This window comes from Tenrec ecaudatus, chromosome 1, assembly GCF_050624435.1.
Source record: "Tenrec ecaudatus isolate mTenEca1 chromosome 1, mTenEca1.hap1, whole genome shotgun sequence".
NCBI lineage: Eukaryota > Metazoa > Chordata > Mammalia > Afrosoricida > Tenrecidae > Tenrec > Tenrec ecaudatus.
Genome location: NC_134530.1, coordinates 77,733,328 through 77,757,064, shown reverse-complemented (window position 1 = coordinate 77,757,064; position 23,737 = coordinate 77,733,328). Strand labels below are relative to the sequence as shown.

At 37.6% G+C, this 23,737-nt stretch overlaps 1 protein-coding gene across 10 annotated transcripts in view; it reads left to right on the top strand.

Annotated features, from left to right (window-relative positions):
• TUT4 (terminal uridylyl transferase 4) overlaps nt 1–23,737 on the top strand; it is a 150,490-nt gene that overhangs the window by 67,809 nt on the left and 58,944 nt on the right. For all 10 annotated transcript variants that reach the window (XM_075556100.1, XM_075556073.1, XM_075556090.1 and 7 more), the window contains 4 exons: nt 1,497–1,566; nt 2,712–2,838; nt 23,118–23,237; nt 23,377–23,589. In XM_075556100.1, the coding sequence (XP_075412215.1) occupies nt 1,497–1,566; nt 2,712–2,838; nt 23,118–23,237; nt 23,377–23,589 (530 nt within the window). The remainder of the gene's footprint in view (nt 1–1,496; nt 1,567–2,711; nt 2,839–23,117; nt 23,238–23,376; nt 23,590–23,737) is intronic.

The window sequence follows — 23,737 nt, the reverse complement described above, 5'->3', positions numbered from 1 at the left end:
AAAGCACAAGTAAACATCTTTCTGGTATTCTCTGCTTTTAGCCAAGATCCATTTTATATCGGCAGTGAGATCCTTTGTTCTATGTCCTCATCTGAATCCATCCTGAACCTATGACAAATCCCTGAATCAGTATACTGCCACAACTTTTGTTGGATGATCTGCAGCAAAACTTTACTCAAGTGTGATATTCTAACTGTTGTTCCACCTTTCTTTGGAATGGGTACCAATATGGCCGAGTACTTGTCTTCCAAATTCCCTGGCATAGTTGAATGAGTGCTCCCAATATATCCAATATCAGCTTGTTGAAACATTTTAATTGATATTCTATGAATTCCTGGAGCCTTGTTTTTGTCTAATTCTTTCAGTACAGCTTGAACAGCCTTCCGTATCATGGGTTCTTGATTTTATGTTACTTCCTGAAATGGCAGATTAATGTTGACTAGTTCTTTTTGATACAGTATCTCTGTATTTTCTCCATCTTCTCCACAGCCTTTCTTTTAGTAGCTCAGTCCTTTTTTTTTTTTGCACCTCCAAACTGGCTTTATTTAAAAAATACTTGCTCCTAATTCCGTAAAAACCCTAAAGCATATTACAGATAAAGTAGTAGATATTTGCATTTTACTATTTCAGACTTAGTGAACAATGTCTGCCTAGCCTAAATTATTTTTAAAATGTATTTTCACTAACATACAAAAGTAGACCACCATAAAACACAAGACATAGGTTTACAAGACTCAGTCTGGTTGTAAATTGACAACTATCTTCATTATGCCCTCACTCTACCCTCTAAAGACCTTCATCCTAGTAGCTACAGTACTTGTTTATACATCTGTATTAAACGTTTCTCATTTAGCAGTTTTGTCTGAATCATTGTCATGTATTGTCATTGAGCTCCTTTTGTCTTTATCGTTTCCACGTGGCCAGTGCACTTTTCATCATCATTATAGCTGCTAAGAAATGTTCTTTGAGCTTTAAATGCAACGGTGTAATCTATTTTGATTAAGCACATTTTTGGCATGGCATATCTTGAAGAGTTTCTGGGGGATGTGTGCTTTACCCTGTTATTTATTCGTTAAGAGCTTTCGTTTGAGAACTTGAAGAAGTAAGCGGTCAGTGCCCTCGAGGCCCTTATTTTGGGCCTCCTGGGGAAATAACCTTGGGAAGTAAGTTGTGACCTCTGCTTACGCTATCTTTGAAAGTTAAACAACTTTGGCTAAATTGTGTATGGAAATATTCAAATTTTCAGAATATTAAGACCTATTTTTGTATGGTGATTATGATTTTCAGACAACGTTTTGAACTGTATGGTGATTTGTGATAGAGAAAGAATGACACCAAAGGCGGTTAGATCATTAACTCCATGGAGTTAATGATTGTAATGAAAAATGGATTACTACACAGAAGCAATAAGAGTGACTTTAGAAGAAAACTTAATGTTTACTCTACAGTAATGTTGATATTAGCTTACTTGTGTTTATTATTTTTTTCCCTATTAGTATTATATGTAGATGTGGAATCTGATTTTCACGCTAAAGTTCCTGTGGTGGTGTGCAAAGATCGGAAAAGGTTGGTAACAATGAAGAGAAAATATTAAAATAAAACATTAATGAAATGTGCAGTGGACACTTCCAAAAGTGAAACATTTCAGAATTATTCTTGAATTAATATAACCAAGTAGTCTCTATTTGTTGAAAATACTAAGCTTATGGGAAATATATAAACAAGAAGTAGTTACCAGAGAGTTGGAAAATAAAACATTCTAGGCGAAACTTTTCTTTTTTCCCCTTTCATTTATTCACTCACCCATACTCTGTGGTAGGTGACCACTTAGCTCTAGGGATGCAAGCCTAATAAGAACGACCGGTCTTCTTTTCAAGGAGCTCACTGGCGATAGAATCTAGTCTTGGAGATTGGTCTTGCCATTCTCATATCTGTAGGATTGAGAGGGCAGTGCACGTTAGAAAAATGATATTAATTCTGTTTGAGATGAATGTAAAAAATAGGGAAACAATATAGAGATGTATTTCTTAGTGAAAGGGTATTTTCAGCTTCCTTCTTTTCTCAATGAGAAAATTGAGGCCTAGAGGGGTTAATGATATGCTCAAACTCCCATTATTTAAAGAAAAATCAGAAGGGATTGCAGGCATAGTGGCATCTGTTATGTTTTTGTACTATGGAGTGTCACATTGCCTTTTTGTGTCAATGCCACATCTGTATTTTGTTCTCCCTACCTTTAAAATATCTCCACAAGAATTTGGTCACCTTATATAACGTGCCTCCTAGTTCTAGTTGATCTGTGGGCTAATATGTAAATCCTTTTTAGTCTCTTCTTCAAATAACAGTTCAATAAAGGTTTGAAAGCTTGAATAGGAAAGATAAGTGTCAAGAAATATAGCTGGTCAGTTTATTCATTGATATTTTCCACGTAAACAAAAATATCAAGTAGGATAATGTGTTGCACCATTTCAGTTTGAAAGGATCAGTCTTCTTTCAGATAGGTACAATTTTGGTGGATCTTTATGTTGCTTTTAAAATTAATTTTTAATGTAGTTCTATTGATGAAAATTTAGTTTAGTTCTAAATTTATTAAAACATTTTTATCGCTTTTTAGGTTTTAAAATATGGTGACTGGAAAGGATAGCCACAGGATTTGAAGTATTCTGTTTTTTAACGTATGACTGTAGTGAAATTTGTTTCTTTTTCATTCACAGTGGTTTACTTTGTAGAGTGAGTGCAGGAAATGAAATGGCATGCCTCACTACTGATTTACTTGCTGCTCTTGGTAAAAGGGAACCTGCCTTTACTCCCTTGGTGTTAGCTTTTCGCTACTGGGCAAAGGTAAGCAGAACGGATTTTAAAAGTAACTCATTTTCAAAATGGTTCATGCCTTCTCTGTACATAAAACATATGGTGTGACAAAATGGTTACTTAGGCCAGAAAGTGATGTGGTAACTTCTGGTTTATAGACAGGAAAGTAACATTTCAGATAACTTACTGATATATTTTAAATTTCTTAATTATTGTGTTTTCTTTGTTCTCCATTAATTTACTATTGTAATGCTCTTTCATATTTTAATATCTGAGGTGCAAGTTTTGACTTATACTTTACTGTAAATTAAAGCTATTTGTTATTACATTGTTTTTTCTTTTTAGTAATTTATGAGACAAATAATATTTAAATTGTTGTTTTAAAATATTATTTCCATGAATCGTCTTTCCTCAACAGGGTCTGACTTAGCATAATTTACATATAAAATTTCTTCTAGCTGTATTCATTTCTGCTTAGGTTTCTTCTACAGTAGTCACTACTATTCTTTTTCATTCTTTGATGACTGAAAAATTTTTATGAGAAAACATTCAGCATTAGCAATATGAGTCAATATATTGAACCTTTCATGAAATGAATTGACACAGTAGGCATATAATGAACTCAAATATACCATAAAGATGGTACAAGACCTTTATACGTTAGATCTGCCTGAGTTGGATCTGACTCAACAGCAGTTAACAAAAATATACTGAACATACAGTGTCATGAAAGTTAATAACTAAGAATTGCTCTTCTTGTTTTGTTAAAGTGCACATGAACCATATTTCATGGTTTACTTTCCATTTTTCAGGACTATTCTATATCTTTTGATTGGTGATTTAAAATATTTTTTGTATTGTGTTTTAGGTGAATGTTCACAAAGCAAATTAGATTTCCATTTAGCAATTTTAATACAAATTGTTCCTTGACATTGGTTGTAGCTTTTACATCGTGTAAGCCTTTTTGCTATTTCCATTCTCTATTTGTTCCATTTCCAATGATTTAACTTGTCTGTCAGTTTGTTGTATTGTGGGGGCTTGTGTGCTGCTGTGATACTGGAAGCTTTGTCATTGGTATTTGAAATACCAGCACCGTCACCCAAAATGAACAAGTTTCAGCAGAGTTCCAGACTTCAGAACAGACTATAAAGAAAGAATATGCTGTTCACTTTAGAGGAATTTATGAATAGTGTTGAAACATTGTCAGATAACAAAAACTTAATGAATAGTAGCAGACCATTGCTAGCCATAGTTCCAGAGCATAAGCACTTCAGGTCGGGTTGGGAAGGTGCTGTGTTAGACAGCGTTGACTAGAGAAACATCCAGAGACACTCTTATGTGCATAAGAGAAACCTTTATATCAGAGAGCGATTGTCTATTGAGAAAACATCCCAGCCTAGTCCAGATAAAGTCCTTACGTCTGTTATTAGCCCATATGTCTGATATTAGTCTATGAATTCATCTTCAGATTCCTGTAGCACATGCAATGATGTTGAATGCCAAAGATCACAGATGGGTAGGTGAAAGGTTTTGTGGATCTAGTGGCTGTGGAAGCATCTCAGTGCTGGCACATGTCTCCACATGGCTCCTTCAGCTCTCTGAGTGTATCTCCTGTATCTCCTCAATGTGCCTCCATGTGGCTTGTCACCAGGAGGGTGAAAACAGAGAGAGTGTGTCCCACCTGCAGGGAGAAAGAGAGGAAGTTCTCAGAATCCTCATGAGAAGGCCACACCCACAGGGAGACATTATTAGACTGTAATCTGACTGACAGGCTAGACACCACCCCTATACCTATTTATCAAGTTGACATGAAATTATGTAACTACCACTGGTACTTAAGATGTGACTGAGGAAAAGCTGCCACCTTGATGATCTCTGGTTTCTTTATATATGATGTTCTTAATGTCTTCCCATAGCTCTTCAAGTTTTCTATCATTAGTGTTCAGTGTGTCAGATCTGTCCTTGAAATTCAGGTGAGATAGACTCAAGATTATATTTTAGATCTCATGGACTTGTTTTAATTTTCTTCAGCTTAAACATAAACTTACATATGAGCAATTGATGGTATGTTCCACAGTCAGCCCCTGGCCTGGTTTTAGCTACTGATACTGAGCTTCTCCATTGTGTCTTCCCACAGAGTAGTCAATTTGATTTCTGTGTAGTCCACCTGGAGAGAAGTCCATGTGTATAAGTCACCTTTTGTGTTGTTTAAAAAAAGGTATATGTGATGAAGAAATCATTGACTTTGTAAATCTCTGACATTCAGTTTCTGGCTTTGTTTCTACCACCAAGACCATATTTTCCTACTACAGTTCCTTATTCTTTGTTTCCAACTTTTGCATTTCAATTTTCCTATAATGATCAATGCATTTTGAATAGTCGTAGTGATTGGGTTCATCTTTAGATATAAAATTCTATCACAGACAGCATGGTTCTTCACAGTCGACCTCGAAATGCCTTTTTGACAATGTATACAACTCCATTTCTCTTGATTCTTTAATTCCCAACATAGGAAAGCATATTAAGATTCCCGTCCCCGCTGGATTCAGGGTGTTTTATTGATGCTGTTAGGGGAAGGAAAGGTCCCCAGGAGCATAGGGACTGAGTCACTCAGCAAATGCATGAGGCAAAGGCACATGGTGGCAGGTCAGGGCTCATTCATTCATCTTCTGAGGAACATCTTTCCATTAATTGGTTTGGGAATCTAAGAGGTATGAGTTCTTAACCTGAGCCACCACAAATAGGCAGCAACACCTGTGTGGAAAATCTGCCTTACTTGATCAGTAGGGGTAAATGGGGACAGGCACTAGGCTGGTCACTAGGAAAGGGATCCATCCTTGACCTGAGATAACTCAGGAGAATTCCCGGGTACAGTGGGGCAGGTCCCAAGTTTCTTTTCTTGTAGGTCTCCTTAAGGGAAAATGCATTCAGAGAAAAATGGTACTCAGGCAAAGAAGGTCAGAATTAGTCCTAAGGCGCACAGTTGGGGGCCGACGAGGTAGCAAGGCACAACTGGCAGGCAAGCAGGGAAAGCCTCCAAGCTGACTTCTAGGGTCACAAGAGGATGCAGAACTGCCCACTCTTGCTTGGCGTAGGTTTGAGCACAGCCTGACAGCCTTCCCAAACACCACCTTGATGCTCTTCTGTTAAAAGGCAATACCTTGCTCTGGGGAGCTAGGTTGGGGGACAGGGGGTGCTAACGAAGGAAGTCTAATATGATTTTCTGATTGAAAATGGCCAATACCAGTCCATCTCGACTCACTGATGCCTAGAATATCAATTTTTTAGGTGTTCAATTTCATTTGTGACAATCTCCAATTTTCCTAAAGTCATACTTTGTATGTTCCAAGTTCCTATTATTAATTGATGTTTTATTGGTTTTTCTCATTTTGTGTTGTGCCCCATCACCCAAATGTTATATCACCAATATTTCAAATTCCAAGAGGAACAGGTTTCAGCAGAGCATCTAGACCAGTGGTTCTCAACCTTCCTAATAACGTGACCCTTTAATACAGTTCCTCATGTTGTGGTGACCCCCCAACCATAAAATTATTTTCGCTGCTACTTCATAACTGTAATTTTGCTACTGTTATGAATTGAGCGACCCCTGTGAAAAGGTCGTTTGAGTCCCAAAGGGGTTGCGACCCACAGGTTGAGAACCACTGTTCTAGAATAAGAACAGACTATGATAAAGAACTAGGCTATCCACTTCTAGGAACTAGCCGTGAAAGCCTATGGACAGAATTGATTTATCAGACGCTGAAAACCTCATGAAAAGAAGCAGAACATAGAGATAGTCCTAGAAGATAAGCCCCTCAAGTAGAAAGATTCTCAAACTCTGACTGAGGAAGAGACAATGGAGAAGCTCAATATCAGCAGCTAAAACAAGGCTAGGGGCTGACTGCAGAACAGACCACCAATTACTCATATGTAAATTTAGGTTGAAGTTGAAGAAAATTATAACAAGTCACAAGAGCCAAAGTATGACCTTGAATGCATCTGACCTAACCCAAATTTCTAGAACATCTCAGGAAGAGATTTGATGCATTGAATACTAATGGCAGAAGGTGTGCTAAGCCGTGGGAGAACAAGAGCATCATTCATGAAGCAAGCAAAAGGTCATTGAAAAGGAAAGAAAGAAAAGATCAAAGTGGATGTCAGAAGAGACTCTGAAAATTGCTCAGGATTGTAGAATAGCTAAGGCAAATGGAAGAAAGGTATATTGATGTGGTGAAAGCTAAATTTCAAAGGGCAGTTCAAGAAGACAGAGTACAATATTATAATGAAATATGCAGAGACCTAGATTTGGAAAACCTGAAAGGAAAAATATGCACAACATATCTTAAACTAAAAAGAACTAAAAAAATTTAAGCCTCATGTTTCAATATTGAATGAAAGATTCTTTGGGCATAATATTGAGTAATGTAGGAAACATTAAAAGAAGAAGGAAAAAACACAGAGTTGCTGTACCAAAAGGAACTAGTCAACATTGTACTGTTTTAGGAGGTAAGCCATTTGTGCAAGAATGAATGGTACAGAGGAAAGAAGTTCAAACTGCACAGAAAGCATTAGCTAAATTCAAGGCTTCAGAAATTAGTAGAATACCAATCACAATGTTTTAACAAGCTGATGAATCAATGGAAACATTTATTCATCTGTGCCAGGAAATTTGGAAGACGGCTACTTGGTGAACTGACTGGGAGGGGTTCATTTCTGTACCCATTCTAAAGAAAGGTGACCCAACAGAATGGTCAAATTACAGACCAATATCATTGATGTCAGATACAAGTAAGTTTTTGCTGAAGATCATCCAGCATCCAATGTAGCAGTACACTGACACGGAGCTACCAGAAGTTCAACACGGATTCTGAAGAGGACATGGAACAAGGCATATCATTGCTGATGTCAGCTGGATCTTGGCTGAAAGGAGAGGATTCCATAAAGATGCTTACTTGTGTTATATTGACTATTCAAAGGCATTCAGCTGTGTGGATCATAACAAACCCTAAGTATAGCCTTGAGAGGATTGGGAATTCCAGCACTCTTTGTTTTACTCATGTGGAACCTGGTCATGGATCAAGAAGCAGTTGTGTGAACAGAACAAATACCGGGAGGGGGAGGGGAAAGTGGGGGGAGAAAGGTGGGAACAGATCACAATGAGCTATATATAACTCCCTCCCTAGGGGGATGGACAACAGAAAAGTGGGTGATGGAAAACATCGTTCAGTGTAAGACATGAAAAAAACAATGATTTATAAATTATCAAGGTTGTGGTGGGAAGGAGGGAGGGTAGGGAAGGGGGGGGAATGGGTTGATACCAAGGGCTCAAGTAGAAAGAAAACGTTTCTAAAGTGATGGCAACAAATGAACAAAAGTGTTGGACACAATGGATACATGTATGTATGGTGATAAGAGCTGTGTAAGCCCCCAAAAATTGAAAATTAGAAAAGTTGTGTGTCAGGGTTGTAGTCACTTACCATACTTACTTCGCATTTATGCTGAGCAAATATTCAGAGATTCTGGATTATATGAAGATTTAGCACCTTGAATGGAGGAAGGCTTATTAACAATCTGACATGCAGGTGACATACTTTGCTGAAAATGAGGAATTGAAGCACTTGCTGCTGATGGTCAAGAATTTCAGCCTTCAATATGGATTGTAAGTTGGTGTAAAGAAAATAAAAATTCTCACAACTAGACTAATAGGTAACATCATCATAAACAGAAAAGATTGAAATTGTCAATGATTTAATCTTGCTTGGATCTACAATCAATACTCAAGGAAGCAGCTGTCGAGTTAAAAAAAATGTGTTGCATTGGGTAAATCTGCATCTCTTGAAAGTGTTGAAAAGCAACACTGTTACTTTGAGGACTAAAGTATACTCGCCTCATAGGCATATGAAAGTTGAATAAGGGAGATTGAAGCATAATAGATGTATTTGAATTGTGGTACTAGAGAAGATTGTTACAAGTGCTGTGGTCTACCAAAAGAAGAAATAAATCTGTCTTTGAAGAAGTTTAACCTGAGTGCTCTGAGAGATATGGTGGCAAGACTTAGTCTCTGTACTTTGGGTCCTTCAGGAGAGAAGCGCCCTTATAGAAAATCATCTTGCTTGATACAGTAGAGGGCAAGTGAAACAGAGGAAAACCTTTGACAGGATAGGTTGACATAATGGTTGCAACAATGGCCTCAAATGTAAGAACTACTTAGCAACTACTGTGAGGACGATCCAGGAGGGGGGCGGGGGCGGAGGGGGTTCCTCCTTTTGTACGCAGTGTTGCTGTGAGTCAGACTGACTCCAAGGCACCTAACAAGAGCAACACACACATTTTCTACACGTGTTTTCAAGTTCCCATTTGGGCAAATGACCGTTTGGGTTTGGCTTGCTTAGATCTTTCTTAGAGCACGTTATTCCTGCGAACTACAGATAATATGGGTTAGGAGCACCTTAGTCCTCAAATTTACATTCTTGTTCTTCAACACTCTAAAGAGGTCTTGAGCAGCAGATTTACCAAATGCAACATGTCTTTTGATCTCTTGACCGCCGCTTCCATGAGCACTAATTGTGGATACAAGTAAGACACAATCCTTGACAACTTCAACTTTTTCTTCATTTATCATGATGTTACTTATTAGTCCATTTGTGAGGATTTGGGTCTTCCTTACATTGAGTTGTAATCCATACTGAAAGTTGCAATCCTTGATATTCCATTTTGACAGTTTGAATCCTTGCTTTCACCAGTGTGCTTTAAGTCCTCCTCACTTTCAGCAAGCAAGGTTGTGTCACCTGCATACCACAGGTTGTTAATCAGCCTTCCTAAGATATTGATGCCACACTCTTCTCCACATAGTCCAGCTTCTCTGATGATCACTGAACGAGTATGGTGAGAGGACACAAACCTGATGCACATCTTTCCTGATTTTAAACCATGCATTATTTTCATGTTCTGTTTCCACAACTGCCATTTGATCTATGTAGAAGTTCCAATTGAGCACAATGCTCTGGAATTTCCAATCTTCTCAAGGTTACCCATAGATTTTTTTCTTATGGTCTGTACAGTCAAATGCCTTGGCATAGTTAATGAAACACAAGTAAATATCTTTCTGGTATTCTCTGCTTTGAGCCAAGATCCATCTGACATCAGCAATGATACCCCTTGTTCCATGCCCTCTTCTGAATCCAGCCTGGACTTCTGTTAATTTAAAAAATTTAAAATTAAACTTCTTTTGCTGATGGTGCCCGGCTACTGAGAGATATAGTGTCTGGGGACTTAAAGGCTTGAAAGCAAACAAGTGGCCATCTAGCCCAGAAGCAACAAAGCCCACACGGAAGCAGCACACCAACATGGGTGATCGTGAAGGGCAGAGGAGACCAGGTCTCAAACAACAAAGGCGGGGGGTGGTGAGAATCACATCACCATGAATGAGGGGGAGTGCATGATGGGGACGCAATGCCCATCTGTACACAGCTGGACATCCCTTCCAGAGGGGAAGTTGGGAGGAGATGAGTCACTCAGGGTTCAGTGTAGCAACAATGAAACTCAAAACCTTCCTCTGGTTCCTGAACGCTTCCTCCCCTCCCAATTATCATGACCCCAATTCTACTTTGCGGATCTGGTTATACCAGAGGATGTACAGTGGTGCAGTGGGGATCTGGAAACACAGGGAATCTAGGACAGATGAACCCCTCAGGACCAGCGGTGGGAGTGGTGACACTGGGAGGGAAGGGGGTGTAGAAAGGGAGAACTGATCTTGGAGATCTATGTGTAACCTCCTCTCTGGGAGATGGGCAATGCGAAGGTGGGTGAGGGGAGACGCCGGGCAGTGTAAGATAAGATAAAATAATTACTTATAAACTATTAAGGGTGCAGGGGGAAGGGGGAAGCGGGGAGGGAGGAGGAGGCGAAAAAAAAAAGGAAACCGAGCTGATTCCAGGAACCCAAGTGGAAGGTGAATTTTGAGAATGATGAGGGCAACGAATGTATAAGGGTGCTTTGCTCAATTGATGTATGTATGGATTGTGATAAGACTTGTATGAGCCCCAATAAAAAGATTTATTAAAAAAATTAAACTTCTTTTAATATCATTTACTGTTAATTTTAAGCCAGTCTATAATTTGTCTGAAAGATGACCTGCAGAAATAGCTTAAATGAAAAGTTTTAAAGTTATTTCAGGGTTATACGGCCAGTGGTTCTAACGGCAAATTTTTTTCAGGGATTTGAGTTTTGTTTCATATTTTTCTTCCATTCTATCTGGGATCTTTTGTTTTATCCTTGTTCATTAGAGTTGTATGGTAGCAAGGCACCATCTAGTTCTTCTGGTTTAGGGTTAGAAGAAGCTGTGGTTAATGTAGGCTGTTAATCTCATGGATTACATAGTTTCTTCTTTGACCCTTTGGTTTCCATCATTTTGTTTTGTATGAGAACATTCCAATTATGTTAGATACTGCCTTGGGCTATTTTGAGAGCTCAGATGCTATTGTTTCTTAGCATAACTCCTATGTAGATGTATACATTTCTGAAAGTAGTGATTCCATTATTATGTCAAATGATAACTTTAGCATCCTAGAGGACTCAAATCATGTGCATTTTAAATACTGTGTTTGGAGCAACTAAAAGAAGTCTGAAGGGCTGCAGTGTGAATGAGGTAATGTTCCCCATGGGAATTCTTGTAGACCAGTCCTATTACCTTCAAAGAATGAGCACGTACATTGTCATGTCAAAAGTCCCTTTGTGTAGTTCTACTGGTCTTTTCATTACTAGTGTAGTTTTTGGTTATCTTAAAATCAGTTATCTTAGAATTTCATCATCTTAATCCTCCGTGATCCTCATCCTGTGTAAAAGAAGCCAAAAAAGGAAACCAGTTTGCGGAAACCTTTTAAGCTCATCGTTATTCTGTAAATTTTACTGGCTCAGAAGATCCCCTTGGAAGCCATCATTTGATGACCTTTATTTTGAAGACTCCCCATGATTCTAAGATTAACGTATTATTACTGAAGGAACTTATACAGCGATCCACCAATCACAGAGACAATTTGAAATATGTTTTATTAGGAATAAATCCATGCATCTATCAACTCGAGCCATAGTAATGCTTTTTATAAAAAAGTCATTTCCTTCTTAAAGATATCTTTTTGATCCAAGTTAACACCTGTCTACCCTCTAGCCCAGTGGTTCTCAACCTTCCCAATGCCATGACCCTTTAAAGTAGTTCCTTATGCGGTGGTGATGCCCCCAAACCATAAAATTATTTTTGTTGCTACTTCATAACTGTAATTTTGCTGCTGTTATGAATCGGGCGACCCCCCAGGGTGGCGATCTAGTCTGAGCACTGTTGCTGTAGCCCATTCCTGTCCTTCCTCCCTCATCCTTTGTACTTAGGAATGACCAAACTCTGATCCTTCGCTGTAGAACCTTGTTTTGATTTTTTTTTCTTCAGACTGTGGTCTCATACAATATTTATACCCTACTTTTTGACTAGTTTTACTCAGCATAATGACCTCCAACTATATTTATGTCAAGAGGTGTTTCATAGATTTGTCATCATTCTTTAATGTTGCATAGTTTTCCATTATGTTTCTTTAATGTTGCATAGTTTTCCATTATGCTTACGTGACAAAGTTAGTAATACTTTTTGTCTTTCCCTTGGTTATATTTTTCTTGAGGTTTCAAGCCACATTTTCTATATATTGTAAATAATTTCAATGATTTGTATATTAAAATATTTTCAATGATTTGTATATAAGGGAAACTCAAAACATTTTTAGAAAAATCTCAATTATCTTTCCCATTTTCCAATAAAATTTGAAGACCCTTTGTGTAAATATATATTTATTATATTTTAGTATAGACTCTTCTTAAGCAGGGATATTTTAGCATTCCAGTAATAAGAGATAATTACCTAAGTTCAGTTTCTTAACACTTTGTGGCAAGTCTTCACTTTATTTTCAGTTCATTGTAGTGAAAATCAAGTTGCTTGGCTTAGAGCTGTTCGTATTCAATGTAAGCATTGCATTTGTAGCAATATTTGACATCTAAGAGAAATTCCTTGATTTTAAGAGCTTTCATCTCTTTCTCGTTAAAGCCTGATTTTGTTACCTGTTGGTTCCTTGGCAGTTTGTGATATCTGAAAAGGAGCCTCTGGTCCCATTGACTCATTAATTAGGCGTTTCCTCTAGATCTCATGTTTTCAGCAAATGTGAATTATTTTACTCAACTATCAATTTCTTTTGATAAGTGCTTTTCAATATATGTTTTTAACTCTTAAATTTAATAAGCCATTATACCTCAGATTTTAATGCTATATATTTATTAGCTAATGAAAGGAAAAACACAATTTAACTATAGATCATTCTTATACAGATATAAAAATCTAAATAAAATATAAACAAACAGAATGCATCAGTGTATCAAAGAGAAATGTGTCTATGCATGCTTTATTTCAGTAAAATAGGTATGATTTAATATCAGTAAATCTGTTATCATAATTTATTAAATTAAACAAAGCTGAAAAAAATCATGAGATGTTGAAAAGGTATTTTATTTCTAATAACTACTCCTAAATGTATCGGAAATCGATAGAAGGTAATGATAAAGCTGCTTTAACAAAACAAATAAGATAACAAATGTCATTCTTAACAAATTGCTAAAATAAGTTAAAATCAGAAACATTACAGAGATGTTCATGCTGAATATTTTTACTATGTAGAAGTCTTACATATAACTCATAACTTCAGGCCAGCCCTATAAAGCCTATTATATTAAAAATTTGAGGTACATATAATAACAGATATTTTATGACATGCATTATAACATTAGTATTAATATGATGGTATTGTTATGTTGAAGATGTTTTTATTATATCTGAAAGCCTTTGTTCTATGCCTTTTTATGCATAGTATACATACTGTTATACTAAGAGAAACACTTGACTAATTTCCATTAGACACTTCACAGTTAGTTCTAATTTATGTATAAATTTGACTTCAGGACAAATTTAGGAATGGAGCTTAGAACTAATTCATAATTCAAGACTATGCATATTACATTGTTATGAAGAAGAGAGGGCAGTAAGGTAAGGAAAAAATTGTGAATATAAATATTGAAAAATAATTTTTTGTGATATGATTAAATAACTAGATTAGATTATCTAATAGTAAAATACTATTTTTTAGTCACAGTAAGATGACTAAATACAAGACATAAATTCACATATGAACCACTTAATGACCTTTTAAAGGGCCCCATAAGAGGACATATATATATCCATGGGTCAGGGAGGAAGATCTTGTTTTGAAGGATATTAGGGGGTTAGTGAGGTCAGTGGAAGCCCCAGCTTAACTCTACAGCTGCCCCAACTTGACTGCAACACCTGATCACAAATCTTTTTTTTAAAGATTTATCATTTATTACTACACTGGTGAAAAATCTGCATAACCATCACAGATCAAGCCACTATAGAATCTTTATATTCTTTCTGTTATCTAATCTCCAGCACACTGCTAATACATTTCATTTCTTTCTGTCAGCACCAATGTTGATATCTGCAGTGTGCCACTGGCTGTCTTTCTAGTCTTGCTTTCACTGAGCTGTTTTCTTGAGGTTTTTGTTCTTCTCATACAGGCCATGACTTGTACGTCTGTGCTTAGGTTCCCTTTTCTTGGCATCATCCAAAGAATCATAAATTGTGCTGACACTAGTAGTTTTGCACCAGCAAAATGGGTTCTAAATCCAAATTAAAAAATGTCACCTGGTATGGTCTTGTTTATTTTGGCTAGTTTTTCACTCATTTCTGTCTTAACCACTGTTGCGTTCCCAAGGTGAAGGACATTGATGATCATTTGTTTTCACTGAACTCAGTTGGTCATGAACTTTCTGGTCCGGAAAGTTCTGTGTCATTTATGATGGTGGCAGACGCTGAAGGAGCCCTGATCACAAGTCTTGAGCCTGGTGGGTAGCCGGAGTTGGGCAGCAGTGCCTTACATCACCCTTAACTGCAGCTTCTGTGACTTGCTGCTGTTCTGGTAGATACCTTGCTCAACTACCTTACAAGGCAGTGCCTGTGGGCTCTGTTCCTTCCCTGAGACTTCTGATTTCCACAAGGCTCAAGGTGCTGTGCTGCGTGCACAGAGGTAAACAATTGGAGATGTAAGCTTTATGAACTTACACAGTACTACCAGAGAGCCAAAACAACTTATGTAGATGGGTTACATTGATATGTTAGGGTATTCAAAACATTCCTAGGAAAAATTCATTATTTTACCTTTTTCACAGACTTTTGAAAGTCTCCTTTTATATTTAAGATGGTGATTAGATATCATATAAGTCAAATAACATCCTGTTTCTCAGAACATACCATATACATTAGTGATGAATACTTGTACAACAATTAGGAGCTTTTCTGTCATAAAAATAACTTACTAAAATGGAACAAAAGCAACAACAAAAATATAAATCCGTTACTGTTGAGTGAAAGCTGACTCATAGCGACTCGGTGGGATAGAATGGAACCCCAAAGCTGTGAAACTTTTCGGGAGCAGACTACCGCATATATCTTTGCTGAGTGGTTGATGGATTTGGACTGCTGACCTTTCAGTTAGAGTAGCCACGCACTTAACCACTGTGCCACCAGGGCTCCTTGCTAGGATGGAAATGGGGAAAGTAAGAATGTCATGGCAGTGACAAGATAAAAATAAATTTGACAAGAATGTTACAGGAGGGAAATTATATTATTGATAGAAGAAAAAGAAATGTGAGCAAATATTTTTTAGTGCCTGTATGCTGTATATACTTGAGTATAAGCTGAGTACATTCTCAATGCAGTTTTTGTGGTAAAATTAGGTGCCTTGGCTAATATTTGGGTCGTCTTATACTTGAGCATATGCGGTATATTAAAAGTCCTGAGAGTATGTCTTGAGACATAAAATCCTACTGTCATGAACTAACTTGCTTGTGGAGAATCACACAATTAAACAATAACTAAATAATATATGATAGAGAGAGGTTGGACTGAGCTAATGTGATAAAAGGATATCCTCATATTAGATAATCAGAGGGAATACCTTAGAAGAAGTTATGTGAAAGCCCGGACCAGTAGGAACTAGCCATATGTGAAATTCTAAGAGGATAGCATTCATAGACCAGCTAGTATAAAGGAAGGCAAGAACGACTGATGATGGTTCATAATACATATTTTGAATTTTAAGTGCGGTGAGAAAACCAGGGAGGATTTTAAAAGCAGTTCTTTATGACTTAAAACAATTTAGCCTTTAAAAGATGACGGGTTATGCATTGAGCTGCTAACCACAAAGTCAGCCATTTGAAACCATCCGCTGCTCTGCAGGTGAAAAATAGGTTATCTACTTCCACGAGAGTTTGGGAAACCTAAAAGGGCAGGTTTATCCTGTCCTATAGCATTGTTGTGAGTTGGAATTGACCTGAAGACAGTGAGTTTTTTAAGGGACAAGAGTAGAAATAGCCTAATGAGCTGGCTGTCATGGCAGATCAGCCAGAGAGGATTATGACCTCCGCTAGTTTAGAGTAGACAGGAAATAAAGATGTGGTATAAGTTTGGAGGTAGAATTGCAAGTACATTGGATATAAGATTAAGAGAAATGAGTAATGGAGTATTCATTTTTGGAAAATGGAAAGATACTAGATTTGGGGCAGGGGAAGCCAGAAAACCAAACTCACTGCAATCGATTTGATTTTGACACTTAGTGACCCTATAGGACAAGGTTGAACTACCCTTGTGAATTTCTTTGACGATCTATGGGAGTAGAAAGCCTCATCTTTATCCAGTGGAACAGCTAGTGGTTTTGAACTGCTGACATTGTGGTTAGCACCCAAGGTGTAACCACTGTGCCACCAGATCTCCTTAAATTTCAAATAGAGTTAACAGTCATTTAAAATAATTAGATAAAATGATCTTGAAGCAAACGTAATAATAAATGAGAAGAGCTGAGTGAATTCAGGAAAAAAATAGTGAAGGTAGACCTACCTTAAACAGTATAAAAGTATTGTTAAAAGTATGCCATTGCATGCAGTTCAAAGTATTAACTTCTTATGATTGAACTATGGAATTGTATGATGTCTGAATTACCTCCTAATAAAATGGTTTGCAAAAAATAACAATAAACATCAGTGGATTTCTCATTTAAAAAAATTAAAACATCTTGGAAGTACCAGGGACCTTGAGAGAATGAGTCACTGTACCTGGAGGCCCAGGACAATAGTCTCGGGGAACACCAAGGTCAGGTGGCCTAACAGTCTAACAAAGTATACATCCAACTTTGGTGAGTAGCAGCTGGCAACTTAAAAGCTCATATGTGGCCATCTGAGATACAACTTCCTATCTAGAGGAAGGAAGAGTGATGAAAATCAAAGTCACATGGAAGCAACTAGTCTGGTTGGCAATGGATCATGCAAACATCAATACCCACACAACCTTACGACCAGAATAACTAAATGGTGTCTGGCTCCTGCAAAACTGCTCTGAAAAGGTTCACATTAGAAGGTCCTGGAACAAATGGGAGAAAGATGTTGAACAAAATTCAGAATCATGAAGGAGACCAGGCTTGCTAGTTGGATAGAGACGAATGGAACACCAAAACTATGTTCTTTGGTTACTCTTTTGAGTCTCAGTCAGAACTCTCTCCTGTGAGGAAATTTTCTGCCAAACAATAGACAGGTGTATAAGGAGAAACTGCTGAGAATAACTGACCATTTGGGATCAAAGGAGCAATATTTACCCAAGAACAAAGTTCAGAAGGGTTAGGAAAGGAGGAGGAATGGAGACAAGTAACACAGGGAAGAAGTGGAATGGGAGATGTTGCATTTAGGGGATTCCAGTGAATGAGAGGAAACAATATGTATGAATCATTGAATGTGAAACTGGTGATCTGCTCTGTAAACCCTCACCAAATTCACAGTAAAAATTATTTTTAAAGTAGATGCCATTGGCATAAAACCAAAATCCCCTTGTCATCAAGTCAGTTCCACTCATAGTTACCCTGTTGTGTGAATTTAATTGTTTTTCAGCATGCAGTTTCTGAAACTCTAAATTTTTATGGGAACAGGCAATCTCATCTTCCTCCCTCAGAGCACTTACTGGGTTTGAATTGTTGACCTTGTGGTGAGCAACCTAATTACTTAATCCCCTGTGTCAGGAGGGCTCCTCTGCTCTTGGCATTCATTACCCTTGAGTTGATTTCAATGCATTACTATAGGACAGTGTAGAGTTGTTTGTGTGGCTTTCTGAGAGTGTAAATCATTACAGGAGATAAAAAGCCTTATCTTTTCTGCCATTGGCTTAGTAGTAGGCAAATAGATTTATGGGATAGAATAGAGTACAGAAATAGATCCCTCTATGGATAGGATTTTAATATATGAAAAAATTTAAAATTAATTGATAAAACTTTAAAATTGTGGTATAGTATCTTTATAGAATAATGTTTAGATTCTTTTCCCCCTTTGATTCAACCTTGTTTAATTTTTTTCTTTTTTTAAAATTTGAAGTGAGCTTGTTACAAACAACTTCAAGTCCATTTCAAATTTTTCTTTTTAGTTTTTTAGTGTTGGATTGTTATATACTAAATGGAAAAATAAATTCCCCCTTGTGGAAAGAAAAAAAATACTTTCATCTTAGAAGAAAATTTGTTACTAGATTAGGTACTGTCCAAGAAATTTAGGGAGTATGTATACATATGTTTAGATTTGGGGGAACTTTTTGCATGATAGGAAAGTATGAGCATATGTAAAAATGTGTATAGTAAAGAATACCACAGTGATATCAAAAGAAAGATTGGCAAAAATAACATTTTAAAAATGTTTATGTTAGATATAGTGTAATTCTCTATCATGAGGTTCCTAAATAACACATTTTGCACTGCTCTACTTTAAAAGGCTGGAAGTTTGAGTTCACTAAGTGGTACCATGAAAGAAAGGCCTAGTGATCTACTTTTTAAGGATTATGTTTTTGTGTGCTATTAAGTTAATTCTGATTCATAATGAAAGACTGGGACAGAATAGGGCTGCACCAAAGTGTTTCTAATACTGTATATGCTTGTGTATAAGCCGAGTTTTTCACCTCGTTTTTAATGCAGTTTTTGTGTTAAAATTAGGTGCCTCGGGTAATATCCGGGTCGGCTTATACTTGAGTATATACAATACTTTAGATCTCAACAGAAGCAGATGACCATATCTTTCTCCTGCTGGGTAGCTGGCAGGTTCAAATCACTAATCTTTTTCGTTTGTAGCTAAGCATTTAATGACTACGCCTCCATTGCTGATTTGATGACAATGAGTTTTGGTATGACAATGAGTTTTTGACCATGCATGAATATAATGCAAAGCAAACTACTAGAAACTGATATATCAAAACATGTTTTATACATGTATGAAAACAGAAAAACTGGCAGGATTTAAATAGGCTATTTATGGAAAAGTAAATCTAAATGGTTATTAAACAAAAGTTGTGTAATTTTTTAGCGTAATAGAAATAAAAAATAAAATAACTAGATAACTAATAGAGTTATCTACTAGATAACTACTAGATCAGTGAAAAAGATACTCAGCAAGATGCATTGACAAAGTGACTGGATCTGGGGTCTTAAAGGCTTGAAGGTAAACAAGTGGCCCTCTAGCTGAGAAGCAACAAAGCCCACATGGAAGAAGCAAACCAGCCTGTATGACCATAAGGTGTCGAAGGGACCAGGTATCAGGCATCAAAGAACAAAAAAAAATATCATTGAAAATGAGGATGAGTGCAGAATGGAGACCCAAAGCCCATCTGTAGGCAATTGGATACCCCCTTACAGAAGGTTCGTGGGGAGGAGACGAGCCAGTCAGGATGCAGGGTAGCAATGATGAAACATACAACTGTCCTCTAGTTCTTTAATGCTTCCTCCCCCCACTATCATGATCCCAATTCCACCTTACAAATCTGGATAGACCAGAGGATGTACATTGGTACAGATAGCAACTGGAAACACAGGGTGGATGATCTCTTCATGACCAGTGGTAAAAGTGGCGATACTGGGAGGGTGGGGTGGAAAGGGGGAACCGATTACAAGGATCTACATATAACCTCCTCCCTGGGGGATGGACAGCAGAAAAGTGGGTTAAGGGAGACATAGGACAGTGTAAGATAGGACAAAAGAATCATAATTTATTAATTATCAAGGGTTCATGAGGGAGAGAGGAGAAGGGAGGGAGAGGGAAATGAGCTGATATCAAGGGCTCTAGTATAAGCCCCCAATAAACTGTGACTAGATTTTAACATTGGTAAAGTGGGACACCATTGATAAAACTCATATCCTGGCAAAATAGCCACATGGCAGCCAAAAACCGTATAACCTAGCTTGCCGTGCATTCTTTCCAAAAATCGGGACTTTTTAAAAGTGCCGTAGAACATGGGGGAAATTGTTCAAAATTGGGACTGTCCCGCCAAAAGCGGGACGTCTGGTCATCTTACAATAAAATGATTTTAAAAAAAAGGAAAGAAAGTCCTGGATAGAGTGGGAGGAAAATATAAAACAAAGTTTAAAATAAAAATAAAGAAAAAAAAGTGGATCAGTGAGCGCAACGATAGCAGTTACGAGGATGGCATAGAACCAGGTGGTGTTGTGTTGTGCATAGGGTTGTTATGAGCGACTGAACAACACCTAACCACAGTAGCTATCGCATCTCACCTGTACCATTGGGAAATATGTGGTAAAACCCAGTGTTGAAAGGGGTGTTTACACTTAGGCATGGCTGATGGAAAAGAGTAACTTATGTAGTGTTTTTTGAAAACAATCATTTATGACAAATTTTAGATAGCACATTTTAAAATTTAAACACATTGCTGGGGATATGTCACATAGAAATCAATACCGGTACTTGGGAAATATGTATATGATATACCATATATAATCATGTATAAGCTGAGTTTTTATTTATTTTTTAATTGAAGACTTTTATTGGGGGCTCTTACATCTTTTATCACAATCCTTACATTCATCCAGTTTGTCAAGCACATTTGCACATAGGCTGCTACCATCATTTTCAAAGCATTCTCTTCCCACTTGAGCCCCTGATATCAGCTCTCCATTTCTTCCCCCTACCTCCCCCAACTGCCCTCCTTCACGAACCCTTGATAAGTTATAGATTATTGTTTTCATATCTTACATTGTCCTCCATTGAACCTCACCCACTTTTCTGTTGTTCGTCCCCCTGAGAGGGGTTATAGGTTGATCCTTGTGATTACTTTATATACTTGAGTATAAGCTGAGTTTGTCAGCACATTTTTTTTACATTTTATTAGGGGCTCATACAACTCTTATCACAATCCATACATATATATACATCAATTGTATAAAGCACATCTGTACATTCTTTGCCTTAATCATTTTCAAAGCATTTGCTCTCCACTTAAGCCCTTTGCATCAGGTCCTTTTTTTTTTCTCTCCCCTGTCCCTCATGAGCCCTTGATAATTTATAGATTGTTATTTTGTCATATCTTGCCCTATCTGGAGTCTCCCTTCCTCCCCTTCTCTGCCGTCCGTCTCCCAGGGAGGAGGTCACATGTGGATCCTTGTAATCAGTTCCCCCTTTCAAACCCACTCACCCTCTACTCTCTCAGTATCGCCCCTCACACCCCTGGTCCTGAAGGTATCATCCACCCTGGATACCCTGTGCCTCCAGCTCCCATATGCACCAGTGTACAACCTCTGCTCTATCCAGTCCTGCAAGGTAGAATTCAGATCATGGTAGTTGGGGGGAAGAAGCATCCAGGAACTGGGGGAAAGCTGTGTTCTTCATCTGTACTACATCACACCCTGACTGACCCATCTCCTCTCCTAAACCCCTCTGTGAGGGGATCTCTAGTGGCCGACACTTGGGCCTCGGGTCTCCACTCTGCACTTCCCCCTTCATTCACTATGGTATATATATATATATATATATACACACACACACACACACACAATTTTTTTTTGCATGATGCCTTATACCTGGTCCTTTTGGCACCTCGTGATTTCACAGGCTGGTGTGCTTCTTCCATGTGGGCTTTGTTGCTTCTAAGCTAGATGGCCACTTGTTTACCTTCAAGCCTGTAAGACCCCAGACACTATCTCTTTTGATAGCCGGGCACCATCAGCTTTCTTCGCCACATTTGCTTATGCACCCGTTTGTCTTCTGTGATTGTATCATGGAGGTATGCAGCCAATGATAAGATTTTTTGTTCTTTGATGCCTGATAACTGATCCCTTCGGGACCACACGATCACACAGGTTGGTGTGTTCTTCCATGTGGGCTTTGTTGCTTCTGAGCTAGATGGCTGCTTGTTTACCTTCAAGCCTTTAAGACCCCAGACACTATCTCTTTTGATAGCCGGGCACCATCAGCTTTCTTCACCACATTTACTTGTTCACCCGCTTTGGCTTCAGCGGTTGTGTCGGGAGGGTGAGCATCGTAGAGTGCCAATTTAAAAAAAGAAAGTATTCATGCATTGAGGGAGGTCAGCACATTTTTAATGCAGTTTTGTGGTAAAATTAGGTGCCTCGGCCGATATTCTGGTCAGCTTATACTCGAGTATATACAGTATATTACAGCATTATTTTGTGTGGCAAAAACTGGGAACAATGTGAATGTTCTTAATTAGGGGAAGTTTGAGCAACCATCTCAGTAGACAGCATTGACCGTTAAAAAGAATGTGTTAGATCTGTGCTAATGAATAGAAGGATCTTTTTCATGCATTGGTAAGGTAGAAGGTAATAGCAAAGGTCTCATATATCAGTTTGGTAAGACAATCACAAAACGTCATGACATCTTTTTGTCTAGAAAATAGAAATTGTATGTGTATACAGTTGAGTATACAAAAAGGTAAAATATATGTGTATATGTAAAAAAGTTGTAAACACTGAGGCATAAGTGGAGATAAAGGATATTTGTAAAAATTGTCTGCAATAAAAGTAATACGTAAGAGTCCATTTAATTAAAATATTTGTATATCTTTACATACATAGGAAACAAATGAAAAGATTCATCATTCAACATTTTTATTAAGGACCTACTGTGTATATGCCAGGCATTATTTTGACTACTAGAGGACCAAAGAGAAATAGAGGTGGTAGATTATTGTGTCTTCTCGAAACTGTAGTCTTCTGAAGCAGCCATATTCATTATTTCAGGGTATAAATAATTTCTTATATTTTTCATTGTTGAATTTTTACAATGATTATGGTAGAGATAAAAACAGAGTAAATTGTTTTGTGAGGGAAACAATGAAAGAGATCATGGTGTTGGTAATTTTTTCCTTTCGTTTGCAGTTGTGCCATATTGACTCCCAAACTGATGGCGGAATCCCCTCTTACTGTTTTGCTTTAATGGCGATGTTTTTTCTACAACAAAGAAAACCCCCTCTTCTTCCTTCCTTACTTGGAAATTGGGTACGCCTAAGATTGTGATATGTATGTGCATGCATATATGTAGTTTGCTCTTGCAAAGTGCTCTGCTTCAATTATGATTTATCTGCTAATCTGTTTTTAATAATTTTCCACTACCAATTTGGAATGCCTTTTTATATAGATTGAAGGCTTTGACTCCAAAAGAATGGATGACTTCCAACTGAAGGGCATAGTAGACGAGAAGTTTGTGAAGTGGGAGTATAATTCAAGTAGTGCAACTGAGAAAAATTCAGTTGCTGAGGAAAACAAAGCTAAGGCAGACCAACCAAAAGATGATACCAAGAAGACAGAAACAGACAACCAAAGTAATGCCATGAAGGGAAAACATGGCAAAGTAAGCTTTTCGTTTTTGACTTCTATTTCTGTAGATATGTAATGCCTTCTGTTAAAGTGATTTAGTACTGATTGACTTTTAGTAAGCCTCTTGGCTTCATTTTCTTCATCTGTAAATTGAGGGTTGATCTGGTGTAGTTTTCAAAACT